This window comes from Amyelois transitella, chromosome 19 (genome assembly GCF_032362555.1).
Source record: "Amyelois transitella isolate CPQ chromosome 19, ilAmyTran1.1, whole genome shotgun sequence".
NCBI lineage: Eukaryota > Metazoa > Arthropoda > Insecta > Lepidoptera > Pyralidae > Amyelois > Amyelois transitella.
In genome coordinates, this window is record NC_083522.1 from 7,418,543 (window position 1) to 7,437,129 (window position 18,587).

The following is an 18,587-nucleotide window of genomic DNA, read 5'->3' on the forward strand; positions in this document are numbered from 1 at the left end:
TTATCAAGAAATTTATGCAAATATGGGAAAAAATGTTCTGACATTTTGCTTCCCCAAATGAAGTCTATATGGCTAAATTTTTCTAGTGGCATTTCGAAATAGTCAACGTTTGGGAGAGCATCTCGAAGCATGCGCGTATCTGGAACAGTGGCGAGATAGTCATTCTTACCCACCATCAGAACTACTTTAGTTGAAACATTTGTCAAATTATATAATGGCGCCACTGGGGATTTATATTTGATCAAATTTCCAACAAGTCCATAATTAAACTTACCAAAATGTCTGTCTACTAATTGGCCCGCGTGTGCAAAAAGCTTGACTGAGGTGCCGGCGAAGTATTGTGCCACTAGCAGAGGAATAAATTCTGGTTCTAGCTGGTCTGGGTCTGGGCCCAATAATGGAAAAAAAAAGTCATTAAGGCAAATCTTGTAACTCACATCGCCATATTCCGTACATAAGTTTTGAAGAATTCTTCTTAAAGTACAATTCACATTCAATATTTCTACTTCTCCACGCGCGGTGTACGTTGTATATACTTCTGGCAAAAGCACTCGAGCGTTGCTGGCTATACCTCGCAAATGTTGCACGAAGAAAACTGGTCCCAAAGCAATAAATACCTTGACCTTATTATTATATTCGGGTCTGTTGGCGCCCATCACAAAAAAGTTTAAGGTGCCTTGAGAGTGGCCTATCCCTATCAGCTGGGATTTGCCAGTTCTTTCCAGAACTTCATCTATCATGGCAGGATAGTCGTAAGAACCATTTTCTTCGAAGAAGAGAAGTCCCAAAACTCTTTGTCTACATCCGGGTCCAATGTGGCGTGATGTCTGCTGAATCGGTTTCCTCTAAAATTTCCGATCCAAACATCGTAACCAGATTGTGCCAAGTGTATAGCCGGAGAAGAATTGTGTCTGAGACAATACGTATCTGAAGAATCCAAGAAGCCGTGTAGCATAATTATGGGCAGATCTTGAGTGATATTATCGTTAACGATATGGAACATCTTGAGGATGTACCCGTCTTCGGTAGTGACGTCTATTTCTTCAGAGTCATATCCCGTATTGCGAATTAGTTTTGTTGTGTTCAGTCTGTCTATCTCAGGGAGATCGGTATGAATATAAAATGTTTTACCTTCAATTGTGAGTGGGACAGTATCTTCAGAAGATTCTAATTGACAGGCACAAAAAGAGGTTAATAGTGGAATTAAAATAATTGAGTATAATATTCTATCAGATGCCATGTTTAAAATGAGAAATGAAGCTTACGTGATAACTGCACTACACTGGTCAAGGCAGAGATTATTTTATTGTGATCAACTACGACTTTCTATTTTATAACTTGCGAATATGACGCCACCTGGCAATTAAAATGATAATTTTTCTTATTATTTGTTAAGTGGGCCCAAAACAATACAATTCATTTACAAAACAATTTAAACATTTAAATAATTTTTGGGGATCAAAACAATTTAATTAATTAATTATCAATTATAATCTCCTACATAAATAAAGTACTAGCCTACTTTAAGTAACATATTGAATACTTCTTACAACCCATTATCGGAATTCCTGCACTAATGCCAACCAATATTATGAATGCGAAAGTTAGTTTTTGTTAGTTCTTCACGCGTTAACGACATAATTTACAATTATTGTTTTTGCTAACAAGTCCATAATTAAACTTACGAAAATTTCTGTCTACTAATTGGCTCGCATGTGCAAAAAGCTTGACTGAGGTGCCGGCGAAGTATTGTGCCACTAGCAGAGGAATAAATTCTGGTTCTAGCTGGTCTGGGTCTGGGCCCAATAATGGGAAAAAAAGTCATTAAGGCAAATCTTGTAACTCACTTAGCCATATTCCGTACATAAGTTTTGAAGAATTCTTCTTAAAGTACAATTCACATTTAAGATTTCTACTTCTCCACGCGCGGTGTACGATGTATATACTTTTGGCAAAAGCAGCGCATAATTGCGAAATTTGGTTTGTATGAAATTTACTTATTTTTTTAATACCTTTTTTGTTTTCGAAGGGGAAATCCTTGCTACGTACAACCCCCAGGTCTTCACCCGGGAAGTAAAGTTATATCTTGAACAATACATAGCTATTTATTTTGGTAATTCATAGGATAACGGGAAATCAATTTACATGCATTAGCTAAAACCTATAGCCTGTTCTGTCCCACTGCTTGTCTACCCTTCCCTTGCATTATCCTTGACATATTCACTTTCAAATTTTCAATATTAAATTGGTTCGAAACATCAAACAAAATTGGAGATAATTTCGACATTGGTATCTACGGTGCCCTTCAATCGCGAGTCGACTCATGCTTGGTCGGTTTTATAATATCAATAAAATTTATATGAAGTTTAGGATATCAATGCATCAAAGTAGTTTATTCGCGCCAGTTTCGGGAAACGCTTAGTAAAACGTTGTAACCAGATAAAGGAAGAAGAAGGAAATTAATTTTATTATTTCTTAATAAAATAATATATTTAAAAAACACAAAGAAACCCAACTGGTTAAAGTCATAATTAAGTAAAAAGAAGCTATTACATTTAAGGATATAGAGTGGCTACATCTATTATATTTAATGAATAGAACACCTAGATACAATATATTTAAGTAATCTCAACTGAATACGTCGAAAGTAAGTTTATTTCTTTATTTATTCTTCACGTGTTATCTACTGAACCCATATTATTGAAATGTTTTGTAACTATATATAATTTAGCAATTATACGATATATAAAGATATATGTTATTTTGACATTATTTATTTTTGTGTGACTAATTATGTAAATTAAGACTTTTGTTATTGAAAAAAATTAGAAATTTCGTAAATTCTTATAAACTATACCATAAACCACATCCATTAATGGCAAACGCAGTCTTAGATGCTACATGCTAATATAGTAACAATTTTAGAGTTTATGGTGGGGTTTTGAAATTGAAACAAATTAGGTGGAGTTTCGAAATTATTTCCTGTTTGAACATGATATTATAAGACGAGTTTTGACTACCATTATTAATGTAACGTTTAAGTACATTTTGATTAAACTTTATTTGTATTTATCCAGAAAGTTGTCCAAATACGGGAAAAAGTGTTCCGACATTTTCTTTCCCCATGTAAAATCAATATGGCAAAATAATTCGAAAGGCATTTCGAAATATTCAACGTTTGGTAGCGTATCTCTAAGCATCAGCGCATCCGGAACAGTAGCCAGGAAGTCGTTCTTACCCACCATCAGAACTACTTTAGTTGAAATGTTTGTTAAATTGAACAATGGCGGCGTCAAGAAGTTGTATTTTATCATGTTTACTTCAGGTCCATAATCAAACCTGCCGAAATGTTTCCTGTTTACAAATTGATCCGCATGAGCAATAAGCTTAACCGATGTGCCGACGAAGTATTGCGCCACAAGCAGAGGCACAAATTCTGCTTCAAGTTGCTCTGGGTCACCGCCTAATAAAGGATAGAATAATGCTTCAAGGCAAAAATTATGACTCTCTTCTTTATTTTCTGTACATATGTTTTGTATAAATCGTCTAAGTGCGCAATCCGAATTGATTAATTCAACCTCTCCACGAGCTTTAAAAAATGTATACAATTCTGGGAAAAGTGTTGGACTACTCGAGGCTATGCCACGATAGTGTTGCTGATAGAATACCGGCCCCAAAGCAATGAATACTTTGATCTTATTATTATACTCGGGCCTGGTAGAGCCCGTCACAAAAAAGTTCAAGGTGCCTTGAGAGTGAGCTATCAGTATCAGTTGAGATTTGCCAGTTTTTTCCAGAATTTCGTCTATGAGTGCCGGATAGTCGTATAGGCCATTTTCTTCGAATGTGAAGTCCCAAAACTCTTTGTCTACATCTGGGTCCAATTTGACGTGACGTCTGCTGAACCGGTTTCCTCTAAAATTCCCGAGCCACACATCGTAACCAGATACAGTCAAGTGGATAGCGGGAGATGATTTGTGTCTGAGACAAAATGTATCGGAGGAGTCCAAAAATCCATGCATCAAAAGTATAGGTAGTTCTTGAGTGATATTATCGTTGAGAATATGGAACATCTTGAGGATGTACCCGTCCTCGGTAGTGACGTCTACCTCGTCACAGTCATATCCCTCATTGCGCACTAGTTCCGTAGTGTTCAGTCTATCGATCTTCGGGATGTCGGTAGGAATATTAAAAGTGTTACCTGCAATAGTTAGTGGGAAAGTGTCTTCGACCGAATCTGTTTTACTTGAACAGAAACTGCTTTGGAAGAGAATATACAAACTAAGTGAGTATACTATTCTAGCAGACGCCATGATGAAATAAATATGTGTTTTCTATGTTCATCTTTTATATGAATGTTTTATATATATTTTAGGGGTCCGTTTTTGAGTAAGTTGAAACGGTATCTTTTAAATTACCGATCTGATAACGCATATTTTATATGCAAAGTGTCTGTAGCAAGAACGTTGATATATTTCAAAGAATATACGGAACCGTCACCCCAAGGCTAAAATTGTTTTTCACTTTGATCAGACGTAACGAAAGCACCTGGTAATTAAAATTATGATTTATATATTTAAATTGCTAAAGGGATCCAAAACAAATGTAGAACAACAGACTTTTATTGGCCGAAATAATTTGCACGTCCATTTAATTTTGAGGATTATTAGTAGAGTGAAACGTTGAATCACATCGCATTTTTAGGGTTCGATAAATATACCGCAAGAACGGGAATGATACGTTGCCTGTGCAATTGATATGATAACGTTATGATATCACAACCATCATTATTAGTACTCTTTCAGTAAAACAGTTGAATGTTGTTAAATCAGTTTTTGATTATGCAAATATTTTGTGCAATATTCGCCAACCTGCCAATTAACTTTGCTTTGGTTAAATTCTCATGGTAACAATCGCAACCTTACATTTTTAACTATGCAATAAAAATTAAGAGGTGGTAAGTATATGGATATAGGATAATTTCGGTTGCGTCCACATCACTCTGGAGAGAGCCTAGGGTATGCCTTTGACCATGGATCCTGTATTGCGTGGGTCAGGTTTTACACGATTGATTTAGGCTTTTTTAACGTCTTTTTAGTGTTGTTATTGACAACGGAACCCTTTAACGGAACATTTTATTATTTTCATTTTATTTGGTCGTGTTTGACGCACACAACACAAATACGTTATTAGAAATTTACAGCAGTTCCAAATATTTTGTCAATATTATTCTGCCATTATTTTCTCCTTTTTGAACCTCAATTTAACACGTGGAAGCCTGGAATTCAGGTGACTAAATATTTATCATGGATCCAAGCTGAGTTAGGTGCACGATCGCAGAGATCAGATTGGGATCATAAAATTACCCAAATATCTAAGTTTCATTACCCACCTGCTCACCAACTTAGTTCTTCCGCGGACTTTTCTTTCTCCGCCCTTAGGCGATCCTTTTTACGCGGAGGAGATTGATCCTTTTCAGTCGAACACTCCTGGCCTCCCCTAGGAAAGGAAGAGTAAGTAGAGTTAACTGTGAGAAACACAATATGCTTAAGGTTCTTAGATTCTCCAGAATTGTCTTCACATGGATGGTTGATCAAGATGGATGGATTTTCGCACGATAAAAATGCTACGCGTGCTATACTACGGGGGCAGAAAGAAGATGGACGTACACACTCGCGTGGTTGTTACCAAAAATTGGTAGTTTTTCTCGTGTTTACTGCAAGATTTTAAGCTTAGTTTGATATGGATGAGTCTGCTCCTTTTTAAGCAACTTTGATTTACAATTTTAAAGTGGAGAAACTGAGACTTGAAATTGAAGACATAAATTGAGGAGCCCGCCTTAGCATTTTTCCAGCAAGAACCTTCTTCTGAAAATACAACAATTTGCAACAGTCTAAGCATGAAAGTGCTTGTCTCAACAATCTTAATAATAGAGATCTTTGTAACCATTGACTCTCTTTCATCTCTGCGTATTCCCGGTTGCACCCTCCAATGAAGTGTTTCGGGGGCCGGGGTCCGCCTTCCGACTTTTAATGGTCTTTGTAACCAGAAATGATTTCTAAAATATACAAATTAAAATCTTTATTTACAAGTTTTATGAATTTCAGTGATACAACTTGTACATTAATTTTATATGTCCCAAAACTGCACCCGAATGGTTCTTTGCTCCGTAGTCCTTAGTGTCAGTAAGTTAAACTTAATAGGGTTTTAATAAAACCATTGTGATTATTAATTAAAGTCAAAAATTTATTTACGAAACGAATTTAAATACAAGAAAGTATATTTTACACTCATTCATTAAAATATTTATTTCTTAACAAAATGACTATTGTGTACACGCTAGCTCACAATTTCGTGTGCTTATTATACTACGAAATTTTGTAAATATTGGCGCTTGTAATAGGCTTAAACAGCCTGTACAGTTTTACCGCACTTAGCACAATCACATTTGATTTATTGTATATTTTGTGTAACTAGGTTAAATCAAACTGTTCATTTTCATGAGTCGCTATCATAACATCGCCGCGCACTTTGTCTGTATATTTATTCTAGCCTTAATTAAACATCAATAAAAAAGTTTACCTTTACATTATTAGGGGACATTTCAACATCACTCAATAATTGCCATTTCATTTGGTTTCACAACATTGGTTGACGTCAAATAAATTATTTAAAACTAAGTTTAGTGTCGGTTCCAAAGCGTCAGTGCAGAATAAGTGGTAACAAACTGCACTGCAGCATTTTCCTCAACAACGTCAACTTCACAATTATCCAAACTTAGAATAGAAATGTGGACGAGAGAATACATTGTTATGATTAATTGATTTATACGAAATTTAAATAATAAAAAATATAATGTTATATGGATCTATCAGCAGCTATTCAGGTAATATTCTGCATAACCTGTCATACAAGACACCAGGTCCCCGCCTCCTAGATAAAGCTTATAGGGTTTCACAACATCACAAATCTATAATCCACAATACATAACATTATAACTGTGAAAGTGTGTGCACGTGTTTGTTCGGGTGTATGTATGTGAGGAGGAATATAACACAAACTTGTTGAGTAATAAAACCTATCATTAAGGCACACATTTAAAATTCTATTTCCTTATCCGCTACTTAATTATGCAAGTTTTTCCACTTACAAATGTCGTTGTTAATGTTACTGTTATCATCTTGGAACCAGTTCTTTTTATAGTAAGCAACTAGCTTTTACCCACACCTTCGTGAATTTGGGGCTATCTACAAAAAGCGACGAATTTAAATTTAACGCCGTCTAACAAAAATGCAACTAGTTTAGCGCCACCTACAACATAATACAGGTTTTTCATTAATCCCAAGGGAACTGTCGTTTTTACCATATATACAGGGTGAAATTTAAAACAACTGCATCCTTTTAAACATACACTATACCCATGCTTCTGAGCCGTTTGAGCCTATTTTTATTGAAATTAAACGTCATCATTTTCACATATAAAAAAACCCTCAAAAACTACGTCACAAGCTTTATTAAAGACCAATACTACAAAAAGAAATTAAAACTAAACATGTAAATAAATGTCTGAAAAATAAATTATTTTTCTAGTATCAAGATAAAGTAAAGTACAGAGTTGTCGTGATCGCTCAGCTCTGAATGAATTGTGTCGTTGACCTCTGAATCTTACGCGTCGCTTTTCCGCCGCCCGGGGTGATATGACGTATTTAGGATCGTGGATTTTGATACTTTTATTTTTTTCGTACTTTCTGAAATATGAACCGATATTTTTCTTTCAACGTTTTTAAATATCCTTTAGATGAGTACAATTAACAGTTAAATTTATGCAGTTGAATTAAAAGTCACCCTGTATAGATATATATATATATATATATATATATATATATGTAATTTAATATATGGATAAAAGGTACTGTGAAATGTGCTTCTCTAGACTCTTAATTATAATATACGTGATATTTCTAAAAGATTAGTTCAGTTGATAACCTGTAAAGAGTAACAAACAAACAAATGCACTCACTTTCGCATTTATAATATTACTAGGGATTATTTGTACTTGTTGAGGAGTTCATGTAAGTAGGGATAAAAGTATTTATCCATTTGACTTCCCCAAACAAAGTCGATGTGTGAGAATTTCTCTCGTGGTAATTCATAATAAACAACGTTAGGGAGTGCATCCCGCAGCATGGTCGAATCCCGGACTGTGGCGACGAAGTCGTTCTTCCCAACCATCAGGATAACTTTGGTGGAAATTTTATTCAAATTATACAGCGGAGCTGTCGGGGATTTGTATTTTTTCAGATTGCCTATAAGTCCATAGTCAAATTGACCATAGTGATGGTTGATTGTCAACTGACCCGCGTGAGTAAATACTTTCGTTGCCGTCCCGGCGAAGTATTGTCCCACGATATTAGGCACAAATTCTGGTTCTATTTGTTCCGCGTCATCACCCAATAACGGAAAAACAACTCCATGAAGGCATATATTATGGCTAACTTCTTTAAATACCGTACAAAAATCTTGAATAAATCTTCGTATTGTTGAATTCTGATTCAAGAATTCCACTTCTCCGATTGCGGTGAGAGTTCCAAGTGCTTTGAATGCTATTGGCAGAAATGCACCTAAGCCTCGGTCGTGCTGCGAGTAAAATATGGGACCCAATGCAAATGCTACTTTAATCTTGGAATTGTATTCAGGCCTAGTGGAACCTAACACAAAGAAGTTCAGTGTTCCCTGCGAGTGGCCGATGAGGATTAGTTGCGATTTGCCAGTTTTGTTCAGGACTTCGTCTATTAAAGCTGCATAGTCGTAATAACCCTGTTCATGAAATGAGAAGTCCCAATACTCTTTGTCCACATCCGGATCCAACGTGACGTGACGTCTGCTGTACCTGTTTCCTCTCATGTTGCCGAGCCAGACGTCGTAACCAGATTCTGTCAAATGCACGGCGGGAGAGTATTCACGTCTTACACAAAATGTATCTGATGAGTCCATAAAGCCGTGCAACAGAATTATGGGCAGATCTTGAGTGACATTATCATTGAGGACATGGATTAGGTTTAAAATGTAATTGTCTTCGGTGACGACGTCAAACTCTTCGCAGTCATGTCCTGACTTGCGCACTAGCTCCGTAGTGGTCAGCCTGGCATCCTTCGGGAGGTTAGTGTGAACATATAATGTTTTACCTGCAATTGTCAGTGGGACTGTGTCTTCGGAAAAAATTTTCTCACTTGAACTGGGACCGCTCATTAGCAGAATCAAAATAAAGATATTAAATATTTTTACGAATACCATCGTTAAAAATTAGTGGTAACTGTGATAACGAACAGAACCTTCTGTCAGCTCTTGTGTAGTATTAAATGGGTAATATTTGCTTTTGCGTCAGGTGGTTTGGCTATTGACTTTAGTTAGGAATTTACTTTTACGAAATAATTAACTATTTAAATTTTTGGGGACCACTATATGACTCTATTGAACCGGCCAAAAAGAAGTAGTGATCAGTTTGAGCGGAATGAAATTATATTCTCATTAAACAACAAGTTTGACCGCTCAGTCACGCGGAAAAAGGGTTTTAATATTTGTTACGCATTTAAGAGTTGTTTTTGTGTCACATTTGTTTTAATTAAGATCGAAAATAAACAATTGCTATTTTTTATGGTCAAATAGATAGATAAATCATTTATTTGTTGTTACAAAACATGCATAAGTACAAACATAATTAGGACGATATGAACAAAAATTACATATATGTCAGGGTTTTATACGCGTGTTGTGGCAATGCAAAAACACAAGAATTCAGTGGTGGAATTGCTTAGAGAGCAATACACTATTTCGAAACCTTATGGTTTGTCGAGTCAATACTTCTATCTATAAAATAAAATTTTAGTGTAAATGTAATAACAGAATTTAATAGTGTTAAGAATTGTTTTGGAAGACAATAGCTAAAAAATGCTTGCTAACATTGAATTGCTTGTATTGAATCCAACTTGCTTGACAGGCAAAAGTTGTTTCATACTTCCTTTAGTAAAAATAACAAACGTGCGTATAAATAAATACGTAAGAATTATAAGGAAACAAAAGCAGCGCTTAAAATTAAATTCATTCAATAACCTAATCTAACGTCCTTTATTTATATTCTAGAAATACTGAGCACCGCCAGTGAGAATCTTTTAAAATATGTGGTTTCCGGGCGCCGTGTGGTTTCCGGCACTTTAGAATAGAACCACTCCATACCTTTCCCATAAATGTCGTAAAAGCGGATAGGCTTAGACACTTGGGATTCTTCTTGTACGCGATGGGCTAGCAACCTGTCATTATTTGAATTTCAGTTCCATAATAATCGTTGGCTGTCCAGTGTCTACTCCGCAAGGGGTATAGATGTGATAATATTTTTGTTATATGTATGATTTTGGTACCTATGTATGAATTTATGGGACGGAACCCTGAACTCGAAGCTGAGTCTTGCTTTATCCAATTTATTGCTATTGCTAGGCCTACTTTATCTAAAACATTTACAATTTAATTACTTACCTACTTGTTTATAGATTATTTTGTTTGAGGATACAATATATCTTAGAAAAGTCCGCCTAACATTTTGCCTAGGTGCGATTTTTCATACAACTAGAGTTCGCTTGCGGCTCCGCTTACATAAAACTTTTATTTCTGTTTCCTGTGGGAATATCAGTTAATCCTCTCTTAATGCACCTCCAGACCACGTAAAGAACCTTAATGCCAAATTCGCAATCTCTACACCTAGCAGTTTGGATATGTCAGTCAACCAGACAGTGTCTTCTTTTATATATTTTATTCCAGGATAATTAATGTAATAATGGTGAATCCTGCAATCTAAATATTATTTCATCATTTCTTTCTTCATCTTCCGAGCGTTAGATCGAGTTACGTCTTTACCTCTAGAGATATGCCCGGGATGCGCGACCGCGGTGAGTTGTTAGGTTTCTAAGCGAAGCTACTCAGGTTTCTAAACGAAGCAACTCTCGTCTGAGTTTCGATACCTTACCCATGTCGGATTATTGTCTAAAAGGAAAATTATAAAGGTTATATACATATATACATACATCACGTCCATATCCCTTGCCGGGTAAACAAAGCCAACAGTCTTGGAAAGACTTATAAGGCCACGTTTAGCTGTTTGGCTTAATGATAAAATAGTGGTTATGGAGATACTAACATATACTTTTAGAAATTAAGTTGAGTGGTTTTGAACCTAATAAGCATGTAGTTTGTTTCTTTGTTTGTTCACTAGCCCCTGTGTGAGAGTGAGAGGGCGCTAATAGACCTCCTTATTGACCGAGGCTCCCAAACCGCCGGCACATTGGACTATAACGTCGTTAACACTTTGTACAGGTGAGCCACTAATATTTAACATTTTGTTGTCTACAGTTTCTTTCTAGCTTAAGGGTTTGGTCTTGGAAATTATAGCGGTATTAGGAATACGCATTCTACGTGCAATAATTAATAATATTATTAACTTTCTTAAGGTACGTTACGATGTACTACCGCAATTGTAACGTATTCTAAATGCCATAACATAATGTCATCATGAGACATAAAGAGAAAATATTTATAAATGTATAAAATATAAAAAGGAAAATTAAATTTATCGGCTCCACAATTTTGGAATCACATAAAAGGTGCGTTGGGCATTAGTGCAGATTGGAGGTGAAGTGGCTAGATTCTTCGTGCATAGCCCAACAGGTTTTTTTGTTCTATTCCGTCTGAACTGGCGTAGGCCTCCCAAGATTAGTCGCAGTTCGAAATGCGTAACTGTTATTGTCAATGCTACACGTGCTATTGCTTGTTTGCGCAACCTCAATAATAAGATGTTAGGAGATTAATTTATTAGTTGGTCAATAAAGCGATAGTGATAAGATTTTATCACTTTTTTCAATAAACATTACTCAGGGTTACATCCATAGTGTAGTTAATCCTTTAATTATGTTATTATTCTGTGCGTTCCTACTAATAATATAAATGCGAAAGTATATGTCATTGTTATTGTCAGGATGTCAGTATGGATGATTGTTACTCTTTCACGAAAAAACTACTGAACCGAATATGATGAAATTTGGTATGTAGGTAGCCTGAAGACCTAGAATAATATATAGGCTACCCGTTCCCGCGGGATTGATTCCACGCGGACGAAGTCGCGGGCGGCCTCTAGTAAAGATATAATAAACGAACATACTGCTTGCCATCTCAATAAATACTTAACATTATGAAGTTAACTAATCTTTGATTTTGCATACTAATAGAAGTATCTACCAAGTTTCTGAACGCTCGAAATGGTTCACCTCGAGACCATTATAAATTATGGACTTATACAATACCTGAATTTCTTACCAGACGGGGTCTGATATATCTGGACGTGCCGATCACGGCGGCGGACAAGGTGTCGGTGCCGCCGCTGAAGGGGTTCGTGATGAACCGCATCGCGGGGGACTACTTTGAGACTCTCCTATACAAGGTGTTCGTAACCGTGGACGAGCATACCAGCGTGGCTGAACTAGCTTCTGTCTTACAGGTTAGAATATATTAAAGAAACTTCAGCATCTTGACCTTTGGCTTACTCTCGAAAAATCTAGGTAGGTACCTCGTTTTCTGAAAGTCTACTACCAGACACTTCTCTATAGAGAAGGAGAGAAGTTCGTGTCTGTGAACGAGCGCACCAGCGTGGCTAAACTAGGTTTGGTTTTTACTATATGTTTAATGATCTGGAATTTACTATTAAAGAATACCTTTGAAATACTGGTCTAATGTCTCATTTTAACTTCTTCTATACCGATTCCAAGCTACTACTAACTACTAATAATACTACATTACAATGTATGTAGTAAAGAAGAAGCGGTAATGTTGTTGTGATCAGATCTTAAAAGTTCCCTTGTATTAAAGTTGTAACACTAATTTACCCACGCAGGTGGACTGTGAGCTGGTAAAGCAAGCGGTATCTCTGTACTGCCGGCTGGGTTTCGCCAACAACCTGCAGCCGCCGCCCGTCAACCCCCAGCATCCATCATGGCGGAACGCCGTGACTCAGCACAATCATCAGCCGTTAGTATGAAATTAAGACGATAGAGTCAGTCCTTTAGTAATACCTTATCATTTAGTCATCGAGACAAGATTTAATAATGGGAACTTAAAGAAACCGAGTAAGCACTTAAATCAATCCATGTTAATTAAAAAATTAACAAACTACTAAATATTATTTGTTGCTTCTTTGACATAATCAAAACGCTCTGATTACAGAATTAGCCTCCTAGAGAAAATGACTAATATCACCTATATAGATATCATATTATTTATACTGTTGACAGATACAGACAGATAGCCCCGTTAACTTTCGACCCATCGGTGGACGATGACGCCTTGCAAATGGAGCCGGTCTTGTTGAAACAGGAACCGTCTACCTCCAAACAGGTAAAAATAAATTGTTTACTTGTTTTTTCTTTATTATATTTTACAATATAATAAAGAAAAAACAAGTTTCTCCTCAGACAAAATGTAATCAATTATGATAGAGTAGTATTATTCTAAAAACACATTCACATTGTGTGAAAGCGTCGCTCGGTCACCCAGGTACTACTCTCATAACTTCTTTACTTCAATGGTGTCCTTACACATAACAACCAGATGATAATATCTTATCTTTATAGAGTTACCAACAGTCGATGACAGAATATCCCAGTAACAGCGGTGTTCAGCGTGTAGCAGTTCTGTACGACTCCACGCTGGCTGCCTACCTCATGATGGGGAACTTATCGCCGGTATGATAATCTTCTGTTCTTATCATCCTCCTAAGCCGATGAGGGTTTTAAAAATTATCGAATCACCAGATGAATAATGAACCAATAACTTTATAAGACCTGAGTTCGTAGGTTTGTATTTGTCTGTAAAAGTTTCGAATGGGAAGAATTGCTTCGAGAAAAGGATGGTACGGTAGATTTAATATAAAAAGAAATAACAATAAAAAATGGATTAAAAATATGTAGGTATAGCAGAAAAGCTGCAAACGCTCAAGTCTTTTTTGTCTGTATGACATGGATTGAGTTCAAAGCTGTTCTCCGACGGTCGTTTCGCCTGGTTCATATATCGATGACTTATTTATAAAAAGGAAACTAGGCTATAGAACTATTCACCTCGTATTGAAGAGTAGGAGTTTAATTTGTATACTAAAAAATTCGAAGATTTGTAGTAAAGCCGGCTGAACGTCTGACAACGAAAAATTACGTACGGAGAAAGTTTAAGACTCGCATATAATACGTGTGTTATATCACTGGGTAACGAAGACGCAAGAATAAGGGCATAAATAAAACCACGATATGTTTCATCACACCACCGATATCTTGTCGGCAGACTTTGAAAAGCCACGCTGTGACTTTGTTCGAAGTGGGCAAGCTTTGCGATGAAAGTCTGGACAGTCTACTGGTGGAGCTGGATAAGGTAAGTGAACTCACATCACATACAGGCAAATATTTGAAACAAGACCGTGCTGCCTGGAGCGCTTTCGTGAAATGGGCGGTTTGTGGTGGTCACGACCCTCATTCATGAGGATTCTACATAGAAGTGGAAGAAACATAAAAATATCTCATCTTTATTCCTTACGAGGAATACAGGGGTAGTTATCCCTAACATGTTTTGGTGGATAATTTAATGGTAGAATTGAGGTTCAGATAGAGTACAGGTTGCTGGCCCGTCGCCTTAAAAAAGGAACCCAAGCTTACAAGTTCCCATGATTGATTAATTTTTACAATCTGCGCGATAAGAGAAGTTACATATTATGTTTTTTCTTCACCAGACCAGTATGGTGTTTGATTTTTCAATTCAGACTTACACTACACTACTAATTTGCTGTTACAAATCAGTGGACTTCACATTGGTAACATCCTTTATTCAAATGTAGATATTAAACTAAATATTAATGAAAGTTTTCTTAAGTCCAATAACGTCAATTCTAATAGACATATTTCTTCATCCGTCGTACAGGTCGTAGCAGATCCCGAAATAGAGGGGGAAGCGCGTCGTTACTTAGCCGCTGCAGCGTGTTTGCGTATCGCTCTAAGAGCGCTGAGGCCAGCGCTGCGGCCGCTTGATTTGCTGCGCTGTGAAGCGCTGCACGCGCTGGGAGAGCAGGCACGCAATCGACTTCTCACTACTAAATATAGGTATAAAAATGAAATGAAAAATTGTTTATTGATTGCACATACAAAATACAGCACTATTTATTAATAAAACGTATATAAAAAGCGAAACAGCAGCTGTAGTTTGTTGCGCGATTAAAACGGCGGCGCGCGTGCCATGCTTCGGGGGCTGCAAGACTTAATTTTCATACAACATAGTTTCGCAAGAAAGAAATACCTACCCATGGAAATATTGCTAAAATATCGACATTAATTAAGTTGAACACGTTATTTTTTCACCGCAATAAGACATAAACCTTTGCTATATTATGCCAGAACATTCCAGCACCATTCATCATGTGTATAAACTTGGAGTAATTACCGAAAAACATTTGAGCTAATATTAATTTCTAAAATGTTAAATTTTTACAATAATACAATAATTTCTTTGGATGACGTCAATTTGCGAACACATTTATAGCAGGAAATTACAAATTTGAATGCTAATATTGTTCGGCAAAATACAAAACAATACAAATTATCTTTATTGCCCGTTAAAAAAATACATTATGAATATGTTGAGCAAAGGCGGACTCATCGCTGAGCAATCTCTTCCCGCCAACCTTTGGGTAGTAGGCAAATATTTTTAGAAATTTTTACTAATTTTGTTGTTTTCTATATTCAAAGACATTTCTGACCTTATTTCATGGTGTTATTTATATTTTCAAAACTGTGTGTAAAAGCTTTATAGAGAAAGGGGGGATCAACTCTATTATCTACCAGTTAATTCCAGATAATTGATAATGTAAAGTACACGACCATATGCTGCCAATATTAAACAATCAAACACAACTGGTCAAATGCGTGTTGAGCCACGTGCGATAGAGTAACTATTATCAAATTCAAAATTTTATTCGTTATTTAGAATAATTTTAAACAACACTCAATAATTGTTTTGGTTTTACAACATTGGTTTACGAGAAATAGCTCCGAAAGTGACAGTGCAGATAAAGCGGCAACTAACTGCACTGCAGCATTTTCTTCATTTAGGTCATCTTAACAATTAACTAAACTAAGAATAAGAGTAGTAATGTGGACGAAAGAATACATTGTTCTACCTATATTGTTTGACGCTTGGTCCCTTAGTCGCCTTTTACGACATCCATGGGAAAAAGATGGGGTGGTACTATTCTTTTTTTATTGGTGCCGGGAACAACACTACTCGGAGAAAATTTCTTTAGTTGGTTGACTGTCGCAAAATTTACTTGATCGTGCATTTTTTTTTACAATATTGATACATTTTCAATACCCACTCTTAATAAAAATACCTACATTTCGCCACTCGCAAAATTTTGTACAGTCGAATGCCTAAATCAATTAATTTACGCTTACTTTCTTGAAATGACTGTTTAACGACTTAGTTCATCATTAATTAAATATCGGCTTTGATACAATATACATAATTTATTACGCATCAATATATTCTATATATATTACTTGAATAATTTATAAATATTAAAAGAAAAGAAAAACAATGATATTTTTAATTTTGACGGATCTACAGGGTGCCTGGTAAATTGCGTTTCATATTTAAGGACATATGAGTAAATTATGAAGACGCTAACTTTTTTAAATATGAAACCATCAAAATACTCGTTCGCTGGATAAAAATAGATAAAAAAATAATAATCAATATAGTGCACATAATCTCAGAATGTTTGGACAACGCCGCGCTTACGACTCGTCTGAAATCATATATCGGCGCGCCGCACTCGTGGTTCCCCCAAACTTATTGTTTTATGTAGGATAATTAAGTTAAATTTTAACCCCATTTTTTTCCTAATTATATATACTGAACGAAAATCAGATCATGAGTGCTCCTTTTATATACGCAACGCCATTTTTCAAACATTCTGTAGATTTGAACGTGTATAAAAATTTAAACATTTGAGTAAACATTTTTCTGCGGAAAGCGAAAAAATTCAATATTTAATGTAACTGTTCGACTGTCGGCAATTACATTCGTTAATACACTTTGTATTAATAAAATTTGTTTTAGTTTCGAATATGCCAAAATTTTAAAAAGTAATATTAATATATTTTTTATACTATAATCACTTTTGTCCGCAGTTGAAACACACACGCTTGAAATTGTTCTTATTTGTATAATTTAACGAGAATAGTTGAACTAGACCCCGCGGCTAGCGAAAAGCAAAGAAGTCGCACAAAGCGAAGAATCCTGTTAATTTGAAATCTCTAGACCCAGCGGTTAGAACTGGGTGTGGATATATCAGTCAGTCAATTAATTACATCTTTTATAAGTTTGATGTATATATAAAAATATAGATAAAAAAGAAGAAAGAGAAGAAGTTGCCCATGACAACAGACTATGTTAAAAATATGCTAGTTAAAATTCGTTGTATATGGCCATTTTAGTATTGAGCTTTCTCAATCTAATAAACCGATGGAAAGAAATCGTGTATTGGTAAAGGGAATAGAAAGCTCCCATTTTGGTTATTTTCGTACGGATAAGTCAATTTATTTCCTTTGGCAATTCGAAAAGAAATGGAGTTGCCAGTCATAAAGGTGATTTAGAAAAAGCACAATCGCTTAATGCAACAACTGAGATCTAAGCTGAGTTGGCTTTCACTGCTAATAAGGTTGATAGCACACAGTTAATAGTAGGTCAAACCAAAGGCATCTTTTCCCTGGGAAGCTCCGCATCTTTCAATCTTTTTCCCAACCGTAAAAGCATCGGTTTAGTAATCAAACTACATAACTGAGAGACTACTTAGCTGAACGTGGCCTTTCAATTCTTTCAAGACTGTTGGCTTTGTCCAGTGATCATTTATCATATGTATGCAATTGAGAAATAAGTCATGAGTATTTAAAGCTCTACGACTTAACTTTTTGCCCACCGACGCTTTTAAAACGCGAAAAGGATAATTAAAGAGTTGTAATGTATGTGACAGAATGGCGATATCTACGGCGCCCCTGTGCCGCGTGGCGCGGGCGGGGCTGGCGGCGGGCTGTCTGCCGCACGTGGGCCCGGCGCCGCCCGAGGCCTCCACGCCGTGGATGCGGCTATATCTGTACCACGTCGCCGGGTACGGGCCGCCTACGCTGCTACTCACTAAAGGTAGGACCATTCATTATGTATATATGTTAGTATGTGGGCCCGGCGCGGCGTCATCACCGTGTACCACGTGGCAAGATACGGGCAGCCTTCACACTACGTAATACAGGTAAGGTCGTCTAATCTTTTTTTCCTCGTTCTAACTATACTTAAACCATTTAACGAAATTGAGGGCTTTAATTCGCTTAAGATACTTTTAAATAAGTTTTTGTTTGTATGTTTCTCGTGGTGTATCCACAAAATTGCCTATATAAAATTATTTACGATTATATATTTAATCAGTGTAATACAAATTCAATTGGTGGACTAAATGCTTA

At 36.2% G+C, this 18,587-nt stretch overlaps 1 protein-coding gene across 1 annotated transcript in view; it reads left to right on the forward strand.

The window, feature by feature from the left end:
- LOC106132737 (protein FAM91A1) overlaps window positions 1–18,587 on the forward strand; it is a 35,323-nt gene that overhangs the window by 9,836 nt on the left and 6,900 nt on the right. The window contains exons 6-13 of the mRNA XM_013332253.2: window positions 11,264–11,364; window positions 12,364–12,541; window positions 12,935–13,068; window positions 13,332–13,434; window positions 13,671–13,781; window positions 14,371–14,457; window positions 15,001–15,179; window positions 18,107–18,273. Coding sequence (XP_013187707.2) covers window positions 11,264–11,364; window positions 12,364–12,541; window positions 12,935–13,068; window positions 13,332–13,434; window positions 13,671–13,781; window positions 14,371–14,457; window positions 15,001–15,179; window positions 18,107–18,273 — 1,060 coding nt within the window. The remainder of the gene's footprint in view (window positions 1–11,263; window positions 11,365–12,363; window positions 12,542–12,934; window positions 13,069–13,331; window positions 13,435–13,670; window positions 13,782–14,370; window positions 14,458–15,000; window positions 15,180–18,106; window positions 18,274–18,587) is intronic.